Raw genomic sequence first — 19,647 nt, 5'->3', positions numbered from 1 at the left:
TTTTCAGATGGCCAAGGTGATTGGGCAGAGAGGGGTCAAATAGAACTGGGCTCGGACATGAGTGATTTGGTTTCGGAGGCTGACTAAGACTATGTGTAGGTTCAATGAAAGTTTTAAATTGAATAGACTCTTCAGGAGATTAGGGCCCAGATTTTCCAATTAAGATTGGAAATCCTAATTCCTATCCTGATTACACTAAAAGGTAAATACATACCTTTAGATAGGTACTTCCCTTGAGTTTCCTGGCTGGGGTGACAGGTGGGTGAGGGAAATAGGTAATCGGTCAGTGAATGAGTTTTGTGGTATGTCAAGTAGTACTGTCAGGGGAGTTGAATCAGTCGAGACATATCTGGCCTGTTTGATGTCTGGTCCAGTGGAGTTGGGGATTGCAGTCCACTGGGTCAGGTCGATTCAGGATGTGGTGTGTTATCTTGAGGTTGAGCATTGAAGAGTGGGTCAGACCTGGGTGTGGGTGGTTGACCAGTTGCAGGGGAGGTTGTTTGATCTGTTGAAGTTAAGATGAACCAGGGATTAGTTGATAGGTTACTCAGGATTAAAGTGAGTTTTAAATTCTCATACTTTTCCTGGTAACTATTGAGCTTAAATGAGTTGCAACCCTCCAAAATCACTTTTCTTATCCAAGCCATTAATATATACTGTCAGTAAGTATGACTCCTTTGTGACACTCCACAGCTTTCAATCCCTTGACTAAGTGGGTATACTTCTGTGAATAAAATAATGGCTTATTGTGTTGTTAAAAATTTAATGACTCAAAATGTTTATTTTGGTAATTGGATATTTAGACACTTCAAAAATATTTTACGGAGAAAAATCTCAACATATTGGTGTGCAAGTGTTTTAATTGCAGTTATCTGGAGTTTTGAGTTGTGTAGTTTAGAATTGAGAAAATCTTCTAATTAGACTTATAATCGTAACAAGAGCTAGATGCTAAGCAGATTCAAATATGCTTATTTCATTTTATTTATGCTAAAAACCTTTCTTTGACCTGCCCCTCTTTTCTCAGTGTGTCTTCAGGATAGTATACTGGCTTTCTGGAAGCATGGTATGCAGGGTAAAAGCTTCAAGTCAAATGAAGTAAGTCCACCTACAATTACTTCCACAGTTGCTAAGTGACTGACTGATTTGATTACTTATTGCAGGACTTATTTTTATTGACTTTTGTCTCTCCGAAATGATGCCATTGTTCAGTGTACCACAAATATGATATTGTGTCTCAGCATGAACAGACGTGTTCTTACCAATCCGCTCAAGGAGCTGGTGCTGCTGTCACCCTAATCCCGAGCCCCAAGCAACCCCTTAGAACTGTGGTTGTTGAGGCCTTATGTACTGCCTGTTCCACTCTCCATGTGCAAAAATGTACACTTATTCTTTCTCCTGTATCTTATTGAGACACTGACTTTTGCCCATGAGACCATAAGACAGAAGAGCAAAATTTAGACCATTCAGCCCATCGAGTCTGTTCTGCCATTCAATCGCGGCTGATAAGTTTCTCATCTCCATTCTCCCGCCCTTTCCCTGTAACCCATGATCCCCATGACAATCAAGAACCTATCTATCTCAGTCTTAAATACACTCAATGCCCTGGCCTCCACAGCCTTCTGTGATGGTGAATTCCATAGATTCACCACTCTCTGGCTGAAAAAGTTTCTCCTTATCTGGGTTCTAAAAGGTCTTCCTTTACTCTAAGGCTGTGCCCTTGGGTCCTAGTCTCTCCGACCAATGGAAACATTTTCCCAACATCTACACTGCCCAAGCCATTCAATATTCTGAAAGTTTCAATTTAATCCCTGCCATCCTTCTAAACTCTGTTGTGTGTAAACCCAGAGTCCTTAAATATTCCTTGTATGTTAAGCTTTTCATTCCTGGGACCAGTCTCGTGAACATCCTCTTAACACACTGCAGGGCCAGTACATCCTTCCTGAGATATGTGGCCGAAAACGGCGCACAGTACTCCAAATGTGGCCTGTCCAGAGCCTTGTGGAGCCTCAGAAATATTTCCCTGCTTTTATATTCAAGTCTTCTCAAAGTAGATGCCATCATTGCATTCTAACTACTGACTCAACCCATAAGTTTACCTTGAAAAAATCCTTGAACTGCCAAGTCTCTTTGCCCCTCTGATAGATGCTCCAAATTGCTCAGATAGGAACACAAAATGTGCCATAAAGCCCCTTCACGGTATTCGTGTAGCTGATTGATGTCATTTATGGTTAATGGGATACTCCTGTGCAAGTGCACGCACACATAAGGATGTTGACAGTTGGGCATTCAGCGATGCTGGTTCCATTGAATATCAAGAACATTTGGTTAGATTCTCTTGTTGGAAATGATTATTGCCTGGCACTTCTGTGATGCAAACATTACTTGCTATGTATAATCCCAAGCTTGGATGTTGTGCCAGCCTTTGCATTTGAGCACCGACTATTTCGGTATTTGAGGAGTCCAAATGGTGCTAAATGTTGTGCAAATGTTCCCTCTTCCGACCTTGTGGTGGATGGAAGATCATTGATGAAGCAGCTGAAGATGTTTGGACACTGAAATCATTGTCCTCTAACAACTTGTTGGGCCGAAAGACCTGTTTCCACACTGTCAGATATAGTCTGATATGGACCAGGCCAGACCCCTTCAAAATATTTTAAGAAGGTAGCTTAGACCCTAACATTTTCTTATTTTCAAGGCAGATGTGAAGTAAGTGTTCGAGGTGTAATGCAACTGGTCAAACCACCTGGCTTTATCTAAACACTACAGCTGACACCTGAACAAAAGAAAGCGGAATTTAGAATAACAACTATTGGAAAACTTAAGCAAGTCGATACAGTAACTATTACTAATTAACTATTCTAATGCAGAAACTTAACCAGGACTCAATACAGTAACTAAACTAATCCAATACAGTAACTATTACTAATTAATTGTTCCAATACTGTAACATCCCTGAACACACCCCTTGGCAAAAACGTAAATTCAAACACCTGCTTACAGGCAGGTGGAACAACACCCAGAGAGAAATTTCAGAAAAAATGAGAGGAAACCTTTACTGAAGCTTGCAACTCTTCTAGACTCTAACATCTTATGACTGCTACAGCTTTTAAAAAAAAATAGAAAAAAACCTGAACTGGGAGAACTGGCCGCTCCCCTTCCATTGTTGAACTCTCTACACTCCTCACACCCCTGCCTTTATGACGTCTCTTCAAAAAAAAACAAGGACAAAATAATCTTTTAAAGTGACAGCATTGTCACAAGTCTTGATGTCAAGGGCAGTCACACTCCTCTCACATCTTGAATTTCACTCTTTGTTTGCATTTGAACCAAGACAGTAATGAGGTCAGGATCCATATGTCCGTAGTGGAGTCAAAACTAAGCATCAGAGAGCAGATTATTCTTTTGCAAATGTGGCTTGATAGTATTTCAACCCTTTACGTCACTTTGTTTGAGAACAGACTGAAAGGGTGATAATTGGCTGATTTGTCCTGCTGTTTAGTGTATATACCTGGACAATTTTCCACATTGTCTAGGAGGTTTCAATGTTGTTGGACTGGAACAGATTGCCTTGGGTGCATAGCACGTTCTCGATCAAACTTCTTCAGTACTACTATTGGAATGTTGTCAGGGCTGTAGCTTTTGCAGTATCAAATGTCTTCAGCTATTTCTTTATATCACATGGAGTGAATCAGGTGGTCTGAAGACTGGCATTTGAAATACAGGGATCTCAGCAGGAGGCTGTTGAAAATAATCCACTTGGCAATTCTGGTGGAAGATATTTCAGATTTTTTTTTTCCTTCCTCATTTGCTGAGACCCCCATCATTGAGGATATTTGAAAAGCCCTCACCTTCTGTTAGTTGTTTGACTGTCCATTATCATTCATGACTGCGGCAGGACTGAAATCTGAGATCTGATCTGTTGTTTGTGAGATCACTTAGCCCAACTATTGCATGTTGCTTCCACTGTTTGGCTTGCAAGTAATCCTGTGTTACCAAACTGATACCTCTATTGTTAAGTATGCCTGGTGATATGATGTCCTTCACTTAACATTGAAACAGGGTTGATCTCTTGGCTTAATGTGAGGGTAGAGTGAGGAAATATGTCAAGTTATGAGGTTACAGATTGTAGTTGAATACAATTATGTTGTTGATGATGGACTATAGTGCCTCAGGAATGCCCAGTTTTGAGTTGCTAGATATCTTTGAAATCTGCCTATTTAGCACAATGAAAGTGCCTCAGTACATGAAGGATATCCTCATTGTGAAGATAGGACTTTGCCTCAATAAGCAATGTGCAATTGTACTTTGTACCAAGATAACTAAGACTGTTGTGAACACCTTAGAGTGTCTTATAAAACAAATCCCTTCAATGTTTCCCTGTGCTCAAAACTGTGAACACTATTGATTTCTGGGAATCATGGCCAAGCCCAATACTGACCTTGTGTACATATTTTCCATTCTTTTCTAAGTTATTTGTTTGAGTAATATAGCAGTCTTTATTACTACTTTCTCATTAGTTATTTGGGGGTATATGTTCTGAAAGGATAGATTCTGATCTTAATTTGGAGCTTATGGAAATTATGGAATGATTTACTCATGTACAGCAAACCTTTTCCAAGAAGGATTAGTCAACACAAAGGGTTTTAATAAAGCATTGTAAGTCGTGTATACAAATGAAGTGATGAAATGTAAACAATCAACAAGCACCTTGGTAACAACAAACACAATGTTAGTATCTAATTCTGGGAGCAATAGATTGTTTGTGAATGACCTATAGTATAATTGCTTTTATTGAACTGGCATTTGCGATATTAGCAGAGTGTGCAGTGGACTCTAGGCATTTGATGATAAATCATTGACTTGTATTATCAGATCCAAAATGTTAATGACTTACTCTCCATTAGGATTCAAATTAGGATAAGTCATGTGCACAGTGTATACTGTACTTGAAAATATAATAATGTTGGAGATGGGCTGAATTATACTTAAGTCTCCTACTCTGGTTTTGGAATTGTTATTGCTATATTTTTAATCTCTACCCTTTTTAGGTTTACATCCAAATTTGCTTTGTTTGCTAATCAACTCTTGTCCCTATGGACAGTATTCTGAGTTAAGTCGCAGATCAATAGATGATAACAGGTCTTTTCATTCAAAATGTGTGAACTAGTGGGTGTTGGTATTTCTTAAGACACCAAAATAATCTTCAGATTCTCTGGAGGACAACAGTTTAAAATAGAAATTAATTTGGTTTTGCACTATTAAACTGCACAAAACTTAGTAACCAAATTCATAAGTAAAATCTAGCACTTCTGAAAGAAAATTACATGTTTCAAACTACTGTTGCATTACTGAACAAAACAATAGCAACTAGTTCACACATTGAGAAACAATAGTTATACATCTTGGGATTAAGCATATCATTTAGTGCAGTTCAAATACTGCAGGTTTCTACATTTTGTAATATTTTGTACTGTTTTATACAAATTTGTTGTACAAAGTACTGCAATTTTGCACGGAGTCTACAAAAATGAAAAGAATATAGGTTTTTGAGCCAACTTGAATGATAAATCCTCCCTGTTGCTTTGCAGCACCTTGTATATTTCAGTCCACTCTGTGCATACTTTGCATTTGTTTTAAAACCATTTTGAGGATTATTTTAAATATAATTAATTTATTGCTGAATGTTCCAAATCAGGTTACCCAGGAGATATCTGATAAAAGCAGAGTCTTTCATCTCTTAGGATCTGATAGGTAAGAAGCCATTATGTATTTAGCTAATTAAAGAGATATTGTCTGTAAAACTAAGTTATTGTATGTATACAGTCTTTATAGCATTTGACAATTAGGTTAAATATTTCGATTCTAGAGATATAAAGAGAGAGGTACAGCACATAACTTTCTCCTTCTGTATTTTGCTGTTGTCTCTGAAAATGACCTCTGAAGATCCTCTCATTCCTGACAGCTTTTCTAAACCCAAGTTTGATAATACAGTTTATGTACTTTTTTTCCACTTTACCCAAGAAGTAGCCAATATGAAAAACATTTCATCCCATTACTTTTAGATGTGGAATAACTACGTGCAAGTTCATTGTATCTTTGAAACTATCACAAATAACCAAGATAATTGTTTTTGAAGAATGAATAGGGAAATACATGTGTCTCTATAATACTTCAGTTTTTGAGCAATCCTGAAATGTAATTGCTACTTTGTCAGTTTAAATAAAATACCAAATTGGGACGATGCTGCAATTTGATTTATTCTGTCAGTTCAAATGTCTTTTTCTCTGCTTTCATTTGAGTCTCAAGCTCTTGCAATTTTCAGCTGCAAAAGTGTAAACTTGTGCACATAGTAGTTGTCATAAAACAGCTACAGTGCTTATTCAACATCACTGTTCTCATAAAGTTGCATGTGTGCAGCTCCCTGAAAGGTATACCTCAGGCCTTTTTGCATATTAAGTGTGTGTTTGCAAGTAGTCACACAAAAAAAACCTAAAGATATTGCTTTTGAACAAACTGGACACTTGCAACAGCAATTTTATATAAACACTCCTCACAGACCCTTTGCATTCTCCTGGAATTGGAACAATTGCATTTTCTATAAAAGGAATGCATAGTGCAGAATAAAATCTATAATTTACTACTAGAAAGTCATTCAAGGTGTTTGCTTAGGAACTAGTTTAGTACCTAGTTTGCATGATTTACAAGTTTACTTACACCACTTAATTGCTGTAAATCTTTGATTAAATGCCACATAACTTGAGCTCAGTGAAACTATTTTGTTTACATATTAACAGAGTCATAGAGGTTGACAACATAGAAAAAAGCCCTTCGAACCATTGTTTTTAAAAACAACCTTCAAACTGTTCTAATTCTATGTTCCAACACTTGGCCCATAGCTTTGTATGCCTTGGTATCACAAGTGCACATCTAAATGCTTCTTAAAATGTTGAGGGTTTTTCCCTCTACTACCCTTACACACAGAGTTCCAAACTTCCTCCTCCATCTAAATGAAAATGTTTTTCTTCGCATCTTTTCTAAATCTTCTGCCCCTTACCTTAAATCTATTTGCCCAGTCAATGATCCCTCCATCTGGGGAAAAACTTCCGTCTTGTCTATCTCGTCAATGCCCTCATAATTTTCTCAATCATGATCCCGCTCATCTCCTTTGCTTTAAATAAAGCAACATTAGTCTGTCCAGTCTCTCCTTGTAAATAGTCCAGTTTGGCAACATGTTTTTAAACCTCCTTTGCACCCTGTCTCTTTAACATTCTATTTCTGGGATTGCTTTTTGCTGATTACTCTTAATTTAATAAATGAAACAAACAGTTTGATAACTTTTAACAAAGTGAATAACTTGTGTGAGATGATATTTAATAGTGGCATCTTTGTAGTTTAAAAATTCTCAAGTCTGAAACTGCTGGGTTTAGGGAACTGTTGACTCTGTTTAGGGAACCTTTGTGCTCTTCCCTGTCTAGACCTATAGGAACTGGGCTTCTCCAATGTTTCTACACAGCCAAACATTTGTAGATCATGATTATAGCTCAAGTCTTCCTGACCTGCTATCTTGCTTTCAGACATGATGGTTTATCACTGATGTACTGTTCCATACATAATATATAATGTGTTTACTTTCATACATATCTGGTAAAATGAGGGATAATCCATATATTTCATCTAAATTTTACAATTTAACTTTTCAAGTCTGGTAGATTAATACATTTTAGCTATATATTTTCCAGCTAGATACCTCATTTAAGCGAATTGATTTGAGCTGAGATTCGAAATAAATAGAATATTCCTGCTTGATGGATTAGAACAAACTGCAAATAATAGCTTTAAAATGTTTAAAAATGTTAAGTGCAGTATCCCTTACACTATAAGAAATATTTAACTGTGTAAATTATTGCTGTAAATCAGTTATTTTCATGTGAGCAGGTTCAATAGAATTATAATTATATTTGAAAACTTTTGTAACTTGATGGGAATATTATTTTAACTGACAGATCAAAGATTAACCATATGGTCTTCATTCCTTATGAGGTTTCAAATTTTAAATATATAATTTATATATTTAAACTATATCTACCCTATACGATTTTGAATGTGAACTGTACTCCTCTATTTGGGACGCAAAACCACAGCAGAGTGAGACTTGTTGAATTGCACAATTGTGTATCTTTGAAACAGCTGTCCAATTCATTCTATTTTCCTACTCTTTGACCAGTGTCTTGAAAATTTCTCCTTTTAATTATATGCCCAATTTCCATTTGAAAGCCAACTTCATATATTGCTGCAGCTCTTTTTGGAGCTGAATTTGTGCTGAAGAGTTGAGAGATGTCTGTGGAGAATGAAATATTTTTCTTTGGACTGAATCAATCTGGCTGCATGCGGAGGAGAGCATCTTTTCCAAGTGGTGTGCCTATTACTCCAGAGGAGATATGGCCAGTGATAATACACAATTGGATATTGTGTGCTTTGACCCAAAGCAAAATGGTAATAATACTGCTGTGCTTTGACATTGCTGTTCAAGTTCTGCTTTAACTTAATAAAATATAAACACCATAAGAGTTAGCACTTAAATCAATTCAGAACATGAGTGAGAATGGATAAAAGGATTAATTGACTTTTGTAAATCCCAAATTCCAACATAGCCCTCGGGAAAAATTGCCTTTTTTGTTAAGAATGTTAGTTTTTGTGCTTTGCGTAGTGTTTGTCACCTGGAGGTTACAATGCTTAGCATATCAATAGGTCAAGTGTTCCTGACAGGAAGTTAAAGCAAAAAATAAGTTGTACCAGGCTGTTATTGCATTCTTCAGCAAATGATTGTTTTGGCATTGTGAAAAAACCTATCCACCCCTTAAATAGTGAGAGATGCAGGAATACCTAATGGTGTAAACTTGCAAACCTAACATGGTTTTAATATAGTTAGACTCAGTGAAATATATTCTATAGTGAATTCCAGGAGGAGAAAGTGAGGACTGCAGATGCTGGAGATCAGAGTTGAAAAATGTGTTGCTGGAAAAGTGCAGCAGGTCAGGCAGCATCAAAGGAGCAGGAGAATCGACATTTCGGGCATGAGCCCTTCAGGAATTCCAGACTGATACCTGCCCTTGGAGGAGGTTATGAGGGTAGGAAAGGGTTGCTCATGAACCTTTGCAAGTTGAGTTTTTTTTTAAAAACTCCATTTAATCTTGCTGCACCGTAGATTAACTTGCTTCGAAAGAAAAATGTCTGATTCCGGCAATCATGTTTTATAAATATAATTAGGATTTTATTGAAAAATACAAAGCCTAACTATATGGTTTACTTTTATTGCAGGGTTGTAGTGCTAGAAAGTCGACCAACGGACAATCCTACAGCCCACAGCAATCTCTACATCCTTGCTGGCCACGAAAATAGTTACTAAGCAACACCAAGGAACTTAATCACGGTGACTGTTCCTTAAAATGGGACAAACACAACAGTTTCCAAATATGAAGATTCAGTGAGGGAAACATAAACAAAATAGAAGTCCGGCTGTGACTGCTGTAGCCTTGTTTTTGGTGTACTTTAATATTTGATTCAATCATGAGGTAGATTTTCTCAGCAAAGAAGTAAATTTGGTAGCTGGATATGGCTTTATTAAGATATTCAGCCACTGTGTGGTTGATCTGATATGTCAAATGTGCTTCATAAAAGCTATGATTAACTGAATTTAGAACGATCCAATTTCTAATTATAAAAGCACAGTAATTCATAATGAAAATATGCTGCAGTGTTCTTAAAGTGCCACACTTTCTCATAACTATCTTCTTAAACCTTATGTTTTATAAATATTTTGCAGCAAAATTTAGTGCTTTATAATGTTCTGTGTTGTATATTGTCTAAATTACTTTGAGTACTAAATCTATGCCTTTGGAAACCTTCCCTTGCCTAATATTGCAACAATTTTATAGGAGTTTTAATGCACCCACTACAAGAGTGTACAGCTTGAAGTCTGCCATAGTATAGTGTTAAATTGAATATTTAAAAACTTTATTTATTAATCTGCCAATTGTAAGAAAGATCATATACTTGTGGGGAAAAAAACAGGTAATGTGTCATTTAGTTGCATTTATGTTATTGAAGCTTGGGGCTGAAAGGGAGAAAATGTTTCTTTATAAGCTGTTTGTATGCAGAAGCATATTGTAGAATATAATTTCGACCTTACACTCCTACACTCTTTGTACAAAGACACCATATAAGCACTTTCTGTCCAATTTTTAATTTGTAAAGCTTATCTATTTAGATGCGACACTAGAATTTTTTCATATTTTAATCTTTTCACATAGTGTATAGCAAAGGTGTTTTTATACACGTGCAGTCATAGTTTATGAAATGAAATAAAACACGTAAATTTTTCAAAGATAATTTTAATTTTTATTCTCCACAATCTTCTGGCTTAAATAATTTGGAAAATCATCCCATTTCACCATTTATTCTTTAAACTTCAAAGTTGGAAAATGATTTATGTTACAAGCAGTGAACATCTTTAAGTCACTATTTTCAGTTTCTACCTCAACCTATGAAAGGCTGTTATCTGTGCCTCCACGTTATTTTGAAGATCTTTCAGCAAATTTTATTCATATATGTAAAATTAGTCATGCATATTAAAGACTCTAATTCAGTGGAATAACACTAATTGTAGCAAAAAAACATGAATTAATTGTAGCTCTGTAATATTTACCTGTAAATAATGTAAAATAAAACATTCAATGCATGGATTCAAATTTATATGTCATAATTGCTTTGTGCATAAGAGCTATTTTATAACTTGCAAATGGAAATAATCTCTTTCTGAAAGGAGTTTTTGGATTTAAGTTTATAAAATGTCTTTATCCTACCACCTGTTTGCTTGAGCTGGGTACAAATTTTGTGTATTTTGCTAACAGTCTTGTATGTTAACTCTAGTTTAACATTAGCAATTAATCTGTATTTTTAGAATTTGATGTACAAAAAGTTTGCTTACAGTTTCTGAATTCACAATCAAGTATAGCAAGTCATGTAAATACCAAATTGATGATGTTATGAAAGCATCACGTTTTTTTTTGATGAAAACAGTTGTTTAAGAAATCTACATGCCTTCTAAAGTTCTTAAGCTTTCTTGGTGAAATGCATGAGATCTGTTTAGCATATTATACTTGAGCAGTAGCAAGGAGCTAATTTGTTAAATGATTCAATATACAAACATGACAATAATGGTCATTTTTTAAAAGATTGATTCTTATCAGAATTTTCATCTAATACTTATAAAAATGTCATTTTTCTGATGTTGGATATTATAAAACACGATTCATTATTGCTTTCAGCTTAGAAATAGAGAGAAAATAGATATAATTCAAATTGCTGATTTTCCATCTTGCCTAATTTGAGTGCTATGTTTAAATACTTTGTTTAAATAACTTGATAAATTAGAAATGGAGAAAAGTATCTAAGTATCCATTACCAGTTTTGGAGGAGAGCATGTATTTGGACCACTTGGGTAGAAATTGTCCACTGGGTAGACAAAATTAATATCTCAGTCATACCTGAAATGGGTCAATTTATTGATTTCTGCCAAAAAAAACTGTTGATGTTGAAAATCTGAAATAAAACACTGCTGTAAATACTCAGCAGGTTTAGCAGTATCTGTAAGGAGAAAAGCAATTTACAAAGTGTCTCTGAAAAGTGAGAAATGTGATGGATTTTGAGCATTTGAAAGAAAAGTGTAGAAAAAGTATGGAGGGAAAACCTTTCTAACCACTTGGGTGGCATGGTACAAAATGACAAGTTTAATTGTGCAAAAATAAAAGAACTGGATATGGGACAGAAAATAAAAGATGTGTCCGGGAAAAGAGTGAAGGCAGGAACTAAAGAAGCTCCTCTCCAAAAGCAAAGAAAATAAAGGGATGGTCAGAGGAATGAGGAAAGAAAACAAAACACGAAGTGGGACACTGATTATAATTTAAATGTTAACTTGATTTTAGGTCGAGAAGGTCATAAAGTGCCCATTTGAGATAAAGTGCTGTTTCTTGAGCTTATGTGGATAAGACCATAAGACATAGGAGTGGAAGTAAGGCCATTCAGCCCATCGAGTCCACTCCGCCATTCAATCATGGCTGATGGGCATTTCAACACCACTTAGCCACACTCTCCCTGCACCCCTTAATTTCTTGCGAGATTAAGAATTTATCAATCTCTGTAACTGTCCAAGTAGAGAACTGATTAGAAAATACTGAACAGGCACCCTAGTAAAGGAGACAAGAGCAATTACTGATTCATTCAAAAACAAGTCAGAGATTTATTTCAAAAAATGTTAGCCTGCATTACGAACTAGGGAGAGTCAGTGATGTAGCAGTAGCATCACTGGACAAGTAACCCAGTACCCCAAGCTAAGTAATATCTTCGGGAGCAAAAGCAGAAAGTACTGGAGAAACTCAGCAGGTCTGGCAGCATCTGTGGAGAGCGAAATGGAGTAAACATTTCAGATTCAGTGAGTTTCTCTAGCAATTTCAGTTTTTGTTTCAGATCTTCAACATCCTCAGTTCTTTGTTTTGTGTTAATTTACACAGGACATAGGTTCAAGTCTCATCCCAGACGTTGGTAGAACCTAAATTCAATGAATGAAATTTCAAAGTGAAGTTGAGAGTTATCAGGAAAAAAACCGTATCTGGTTTTCCAATGCCCTGCTGTCCTTGCCAGGTCAGACAAACATGTGACTCACAGCAACTACCCTCTGAAATGGCCCAATAAACCTTGCAGTTAAAGGTACTCAGCAATGGACAAAGAACACTGGCATTGCCAATTAAGAGTTGCTGTGGCACAGTGGTAGAGTCTAGGGCAAATACAGCCAGGTTCCAGTCCCATCTGCTTCAGAGGTGTGTCATAACAATTTCTGAACAGGTTGATTAGAAAATGTGTAAAAGGGGTGCAGGAACAGAGAGAAATCTGTGAGTACATGTGCACAAATTGTAGAAGGTGACAGGGTAGATTGGAAAAGTGGTTAGAAAAGAATATGGGATCCCTCGCTTAGTAAACAGAGGGACAAAGCACAAAAGCAAAAAAAAGTTCTGGTGGATGTTATTGAAAAGTCCACTGTGGCCTCAGCTGGAGTATCAGGGCCAAATCTGGGTGCAGGATCTTACAAAAGGCTTTAAAGGATTGATGTTTGATGCTGGTTTGTGGATGATCAGCTTCAGTTTTATCAGTAAATATCAAGAAAGGCTGGATTGTTCTCCTTGGTGGAGAGGAGGTTTGTGTGAGACCAGAGAGGGAATGAAAATGAAAAGCAGAGTGAGTCAGATCTCAGAATCACCTGTGCAGCAGCAGCTGTTGGAAAGATCAAAGCTATTATTGTGTTTATTTTTTCATTAAGATTGGACCTTCAATCTCTGAGAATCACTGTCAGCTACATGTCAAATTCCATTCACACCCACTGGAACCCACTTTACAGCTGATTTGGTTTTAGTCAATGCAGCTGACTGACTGCCCACAACATTGGAACACAAAGCTTTGATGTTTATTGTTAAGAATAAAGTTTTCTCTTCTTGCCACAGTAAGAGGCTGTCTTGTGGTGCAGAAGTAGAGTCTCAACCCCTGGAGTGGGAGGTTGGGGTTCAAGTCCTGTCTGCTCCAGCGCACACATAATTAAACAGGTTGATTAGAAAAATAGGTTAAATTTTAAAAAAAACACCACAGTGAAACAGAATTGTGTTGAGCTAAGACTCAACAGTCAACAATACAAATCATAAAAGCTAAAGAGAGCACCATCATTTTGGAAGGACCTGATGAATATTAGAGTTGATTTTTCTCCCCCTCCCCAAAAGACAGCATAGATCATTAAAATTATTGCCACACTTTCTGAAACTATTCTCAGGTTAAGACAGTCACCAAGACATCCAACAGAAGATTCAGAAGAATTCTTTAGTCAGAAGGAAGTGGATGGGGATTCACTCCAGCAGAGGGTGTTGAAGTGAATAGTATTGATGTCTCTCAGGGAAAACTGGGAGGGGGAGGATGGAGTGCTTTTGTGGTACAAAGGCAGTGTCCCCATGTCTGGGACAGAAGGCCCCAGCTCAAGTCTCACCGCTGCAGAGGTTTGTCATAACATGTCTGGACAGGTTATTTTTTAAATTCATTCATGGGGTGAGGGCGTCACTGACTGGGCCAGCATTTATTGCCCATCCCTAATTGCCCAGAGGGCAGTTAAGAATCAATCATATTGTTGTGGGTCTGGAGTGACGTACAGGTCAGACCAGGTAGCAAGAGGCCAAGAAAAGTAGAATATTTCAGTGACCAGCAACTGGAAGCTTTGGGTTACATTTGTGGATTGATTAAAGCTACTCATTCAGCAAAAGTGTTTCTTTCTTTCAAGTATGACTGTGATTGTAAGCTTAACTTTATTGGATACTAACAGCCCAATTGACCCTTCCCCTTCCTTTTGACTTTGTCCCTTCTAATAATCTTGCCCTTGCCTCTATTCACAATTCTGACACTGCTCTCCTTGCCCCTAATCTATCTGTCTTTAACAAAAGCCTAAGTTTCATCACCATTAGCCTCCATCCTATAAGAATTTTAAGGTCCATATAAAGCTGAGCTCAATACTGTTCATATCACCCTGTGCCCCATTTCTTTGGCCAAGCGTGCTCCCCACAAGCGCAAACCCCTTATCTCCTCCATTCTTTCTCCACCTGGACTCCTTCTTTAGGATTCTTGCCCTCTCTTGATCTCTTGATTGTCATGCCAGACAGTTGCATTAACTGTTTCAATTTTGAATGAGGGAGAAATTATTCCCCTCTGCAGTACTTTGTTCTTTCAGGTTCAACCTTAACATTGTCATCAAACCAGTGGATATAGATAATGGTGCTGTTTTCTGTACCACCCTCTACCAAAACAGAGACTAAATATTAACTCTTTCAAACTCACTTTTACCTCCCTATTGGATTCTGTTTCAATAATGAGAATCCTAGTACATCTGATATATCTTCCTTTCTCCTCATCTTAGAATAGATGTAGTACTCGACCTTTCCCTTTCCTCCAGAACTATGGCAGGATTTGCCTTCTCTTTGCCTTCCATCCCATGCTCGTTGTGCCATTCTACTACCTCCAGTGTGATGTGACAAGACTCCTCTGCCCTTCTTTCAGCACACTGAAAGGGCTGTTCCTCGTCTCCCTGTTCCACTCCTTAGCCATTACATTTGCCCCTCCCTTTCTGTCTTTATCTTCTCCTTTCTCACTAGTCAAAACCCTAAAATTTCTTTCAGATGAAACCTCTAGTTATATTTCAATTGGTTATACGGTATTTACTGCTCACAATAGGGTTTCTTTCAGATTGAGTGACTGCTTTACAGAAGACTTCAGTTCACAAGCATTACCCCAAATTCTGGTTGTATGTTACTTTAATTCTTTAACTTGTACATGCTTCAAATTTTTTTTCTTGACCTACGATGTTCTAATGAAGCATAAGGAACAGTAGCAATTTTTTCAACTGTGGATTGTGACATTCTAAACTCAGTGTTCAACAGTTTTATGCCATCTCTACCTTTTGTTTCCCTTATTTTCTCTTGGGTTTTCTACTAAATGGCCAGTTGATGGTTCAGAAATTATCTGAAAATTATCTCTAAAATTATCTGTTCAATTTCCATTCTACCTGCAGTAAACTGAGAATCTGCCTCTTTTTCTCGCTCCGAGGAGTTTATCTTATTCCCCTTACTTTTAGTTTTGGACAACAGCCTTTCAGGATCCTGCAATTCACATTGCCTCTCAACATTTTTTTTTACTTGTCCATTTATTACTCCCCTAGGTCAAGCACCCAAATGTAATTTCTCTAGCTCTCATCTCTCATAGTCGTTGCCTTTCAGTTGCTCAAAATCTATTACATTTCTAATGGTATCTAATTCTGATGAAAGCTTACAGTCTAGAAACATGAACTGACTGCCTTTCCTCAAATATTGAAGTTGCTTAATGGCAGAGATTTCTTGATGTTAATCTTCAGGGTTATTTATCTCTCCCTCTTTCTGGATGCCCTATGATATAGGTTCCTGTGCATAGCTGACTGGATTATTTCCCTTGGCATGTAGGAATTATCTGTGTGAACCACGTGGCTAATCCAGCTAAACCCAGCTCTAATTATCATAATCTTGATGCTAAGTATGAAGCACCTTGTGAGAACTGTTATTTCTAAACTGTTAATTGATATTGCAGGTAGATCTTAAACAGCAAAAACGGAATGCATCTGGTCGCTGTGTGACACTGGTAGGCTAACTATCTCAGCCACAGAAGTATGTGAAAACTGTTGCCTAGCATCCTTAATCATAGATGTACAGCATGGAAGTAGATCTTCAGTCCAACTTATCCATACAGACCAAATATCCTAAATTAATCTAGTCCCTTTTGCCAGCATATGGCCTATGTTCCTCTAAACCTTTCCTGTTGATCCTTGTTTTGAGACAAAACACCGTGGTCTCTCCAAAGCCTATGAATGAGCTTGTTGAATGCTGAACTTGCTTTAGATGGGGGTGATTTCTTCATCCAACATTGTGGTGTTAGAGAAGACATTGCCAGGATAACAGAACCTGTGAACTGGGTTGAGGGGTGTGCTGATTGCATCACAGGAGTGTTTATGATGAGGCAGGTTAGTTCCCCTGTCTCTGTCTCTCTCTTCCCCCTTCTCTCTCTCTCTTCCCCCTTCTCTCTCTCTCTCTCTCTCTCTCTCTCTCTCTCTCTCTCTCAGTCTGACTACTTTGCCCAAGAGACTGCTGGGTGTCTTCTGTATTGTGCGTTACCAGCAAATAAGTGTTTGTTTAGTATGCTACCTGTGCAAAACAAAAATCACATTTGGTGTCCTGTTGGCAGCTAGATGCTTTTAAAGTATTGTGCAGCTTTTATCACATTTTAACAGAATTGTATTTTCAAGTTTATGTACAGCATTAAGTCTATGTTAAGAGATCAGTCCAAAAAAGATCAATCTCCATAAGCCAGATTTCAAGAAATACTGAAAAGAAACATCATTGGACCCAATCGTTGTTAACCATTCAATGGTGTGACTTCTTGCATCACCTTTTACCAACTGCTACTCACTAAGTTCAGAAAGGGGTGGGGGAATACTTTTTTTTGAGAAATTGTTAGGAAATTCTTCTCTTCCCCAGAAGATTTTCAATGTCTCTAATAACAATCTTAGCACATCAGAAATAAAAATACAAGTAGATTATTCAATAAGATCATCTATCTTATACCTCAATTCCACCTTCCTGCATTGTCCCAAATTCCTTATTTCTTTTAGTACCTCAGAAGTCTGTTAATTCCTGTTTTGAATGCACCCAATGTACTTTGTACAGTTTTGGACCTCTTGGGTGTGGAGGGATGTAATTGCATTGGAGGCAGATTAGGAGAGGTTCACTGGATTGTTTCCAAGGATAAAGGGTTTGCCTTATGAAGGATGATTAGACAATTTAGGCATTCCTCTCTACAGTTTAGAATAATAAGAGGTGATACAATTCAGGTAAACAAGATACTAGAGGGGTTTGACAAATTAGGTGCAGGAGAGGGTGGTTTCCTCATGTTGGGCAATCGAGAATGAGAGGTCATTGTTTTAGGATAAGAGGTAACCGATTTAAAACTAGGAGAAATTACTTCTCTCAAAGGGTCAAGACCTGTAGAATCCACTACCCCAGCTGTCAGGACATAACTTTAAGGAGAAGATAGATTTTTAAATCTAACATTGAAGTGTTATGGAGAGTGGGCAGGAAAGTGGAGTTGAGGCCAAGATCAGCCATGGTTGTAATAAATGCTGGAGCCGGCTTAAGAAGCTGAAAGTCTTGCTTCTAGGTCATATGTTTATACGATTGGCATCCACAGCTGTCTTGGGTTGAAAATTTCAAATTGTTTGATGTTTTGCTTTCTATTGGTCCCTTCATATAATAACATTGTGTTACACCTCCTTAAATGTCTTAGGAAAATCCAATTTTGACACCTGATTCCTCATACATAGAAGCAAAATAAAGCAGATGCTGGAAATCTGAAACAAGCACAAATAATGTAGGAGAAACTCATCAGATCTGGTAGTGTCAGCATTGTGTTGGTTTCTCCTCGTTACCAGTCTTTGTAGTTACAGCCTCGTAAAACAAACACATTTGACAAATACCATTTTCGTTTTCATAAATCTATGTTGTTTATGTCCAAACATGTTGTGATTGAGTGACCAAATCTCTCATAAGAGTTAAGAACGAGAAGTGGGAAAACTCAACAGGTCAGGTACCTCTTATTGCGTGAAACGGTGTTGGTATTGTAACTAATAGATCATGGACCTAATCGGCTAAATTAATTCCTGATTAAGGGTTTTTTTGCCGAAACGTTGATTTTCCTGCTCCTCCGATGCTGCCTGACCTGTTGTGCTTTTTCCAGCACCACACTCACGACTTTGATCTGCAGTCCTCACTTTCCCCTAAGAGGCCAAACCTGTAGTTCAAAAAACCTTCAATTTTGGGGCAAATTGGGGATCTGCTTTTTGACTCTGCCCTGAAAGCAGTGGCTAATGACCACTGAAAACTGTCTGATCTGCCGAGTGTGCCCGGTTATTTTCTGTTTTTTTTAATTGTCACGAGGCTATTCGGCCCATTATATTTGTGTCTAAACCCTGCAGAAACTGCTCAGTGGCTCCCAATCCATTGCCTGTCCCTGCAGCCCTCGTACTGATTCTGCGGTTTGCGAGCTCTGCAGAGAATCTGCATCGGAACAATATTTATGAAAAAAAACCACACACTGCAATGTATAAAATGCCAGGGTTCGGCTGAAGGTGGGAAGGCTCCGCCCCCGAGTGGAGAGGCTGAGCTTGTTGTTCACACTCTGCAGCGGGTTACTGTGTGCGAGAGACTTCCCCAAGTGGGGAGCTGGTGACAGACCGCGGGAGAAAGGGGGTGTTTGCGCACAGGGCGGCAGCAGCAATTTCCCGCGGACTTGGCGGCGGCTCTCGGGCGGGCAGTGCAGCCTCCCCCCACCCCCCCTTTCTCTCTCTCTCTCTGTCTGCCTCTCCTCCAAGCGCCTCAGTCGGTCGGTCACTCGGCTTCGGCCGCGCCATTTTACAGCTTGGAGGTGTTGAGCTGCAGGTGAAAGGGACAGACCGGTGGCATGGAGAAATACGAAAAGATCGCCAAAATCGGCGAGGGCTCTTACGGCGTGGTGTTCAAGTGCAGGAATAAAGACACCGGCCAGATCGTGGCGATTAAAAAGTTTGTGGAGTCTGAGGATGATCCGGTTATTAAGAAGATCGCTCTCCGAGAGATCCGGATGCTGAAGGTAATTCAGTCAGTGCTGGAAACTTTACGCTTTCTGCTAAATACACATTCTTAGCACCACACTAAGTTCGAGGCGGTTGTTTTCTCTCTGTGTTGAGATGATTACAACGTGCAATTATTTAGCGCTGGACGTTTTCTATTTGAGTCCACGAACAGCCGCACAGTCTGAGTAGATTGTTTGATCTTCTCCAGATCTGAAGAAATCATATCGGACTGGGGACATTAATTTTGTTCACAGATGCTGCCGGGACTTGCTGAGTTTCTGTGTACTCATTTCAGATTTCCAGCATCCGCCGGATTGTGATTTTTATTTTAGTTTAAGGGTTATTGTGCAGGTAAGAAATCGAACTTGCTTTCC

The 19,647-nt window shown here is 38.1% G+C and overlaps 2 protein-coding genes across 5 annotated transcripts in view; both read left to right on the top strand.

Annotated features, from left to right (window-relative positions):
• Positions 1–10,748, top strand: part of map4k5 (mitogen-activated protein kinase kinase kinase kinase 5) — a 182,643-nt gene extending 171,895 nt beyond the window's left edge. For both annotated transcript variants that reach the window (XM_043697614.1, XM_043697612.1), the window contains 3 exons: positions 1,025–1,095; positions 5,696–5,751; positions 9,319–10,748. In XM_043697614.1, coding sequence (XP_043553549.1) covers positions 1,025–1,095; positions 5,696–5,751; positions 9,319–9,406 — 215 coding nt within the window. In that variant the 3' untranslated portion in view covers positions 9,407–10,748. The remainder of the gene's footprint in view (positions 1–1,024; positions 1,096–5,695; positions 5,752–9,318) is intronic.
• Positions 10,749–18,403: 7,655 nt separating this feature from the next.
• The window catches only part of cdkl1 (cyclin-dependent kinase-like 1 (CDC2-related kinase)), a 40,814-nt gene continuing 39,570 nt past the window's right edge, over positions 18,404–19,647 (top strand). Inside the window, exon 1 of one of the 3 annotated variants that reach the window (XM_043697606.1) lies at positions 18,404–19,290. In XM_043697606.1, coding sequence (XP_043553541.1) covers positions 19,123–19,290 — 168 coding nt within the window. In that variant the 5' untranslated portion in view covers positions 18,404–19,122. The remainder of the gene's footprint in view (positions 19,291–19,647) is intronic. The other 2 variants (XM_043697607.1, XM_043697605.1) reach the window with 2 other exon arrangements.

This window comes from Chiloscyllium plagiosum, chromosome 10 (assembly GCF_004010195.1).
Source record: "Chiloscyllium plagiosum isolate BGI_BamShark_2017 chromosome 10, ASM401019v2, whole genome shotgun sequence".
NCBI classification, from domain to species: domain Eukaryota; kingdom Metazoa; phylum Chordata; class Chondrichthyes; order Orectolobiformes; family Hemiscylliidae; genus Chiloscyllium; species Chiloscyllium plagiosum.
This window is presented reverse-complemented; position numbering and strand designations above follow the sequence as displayed.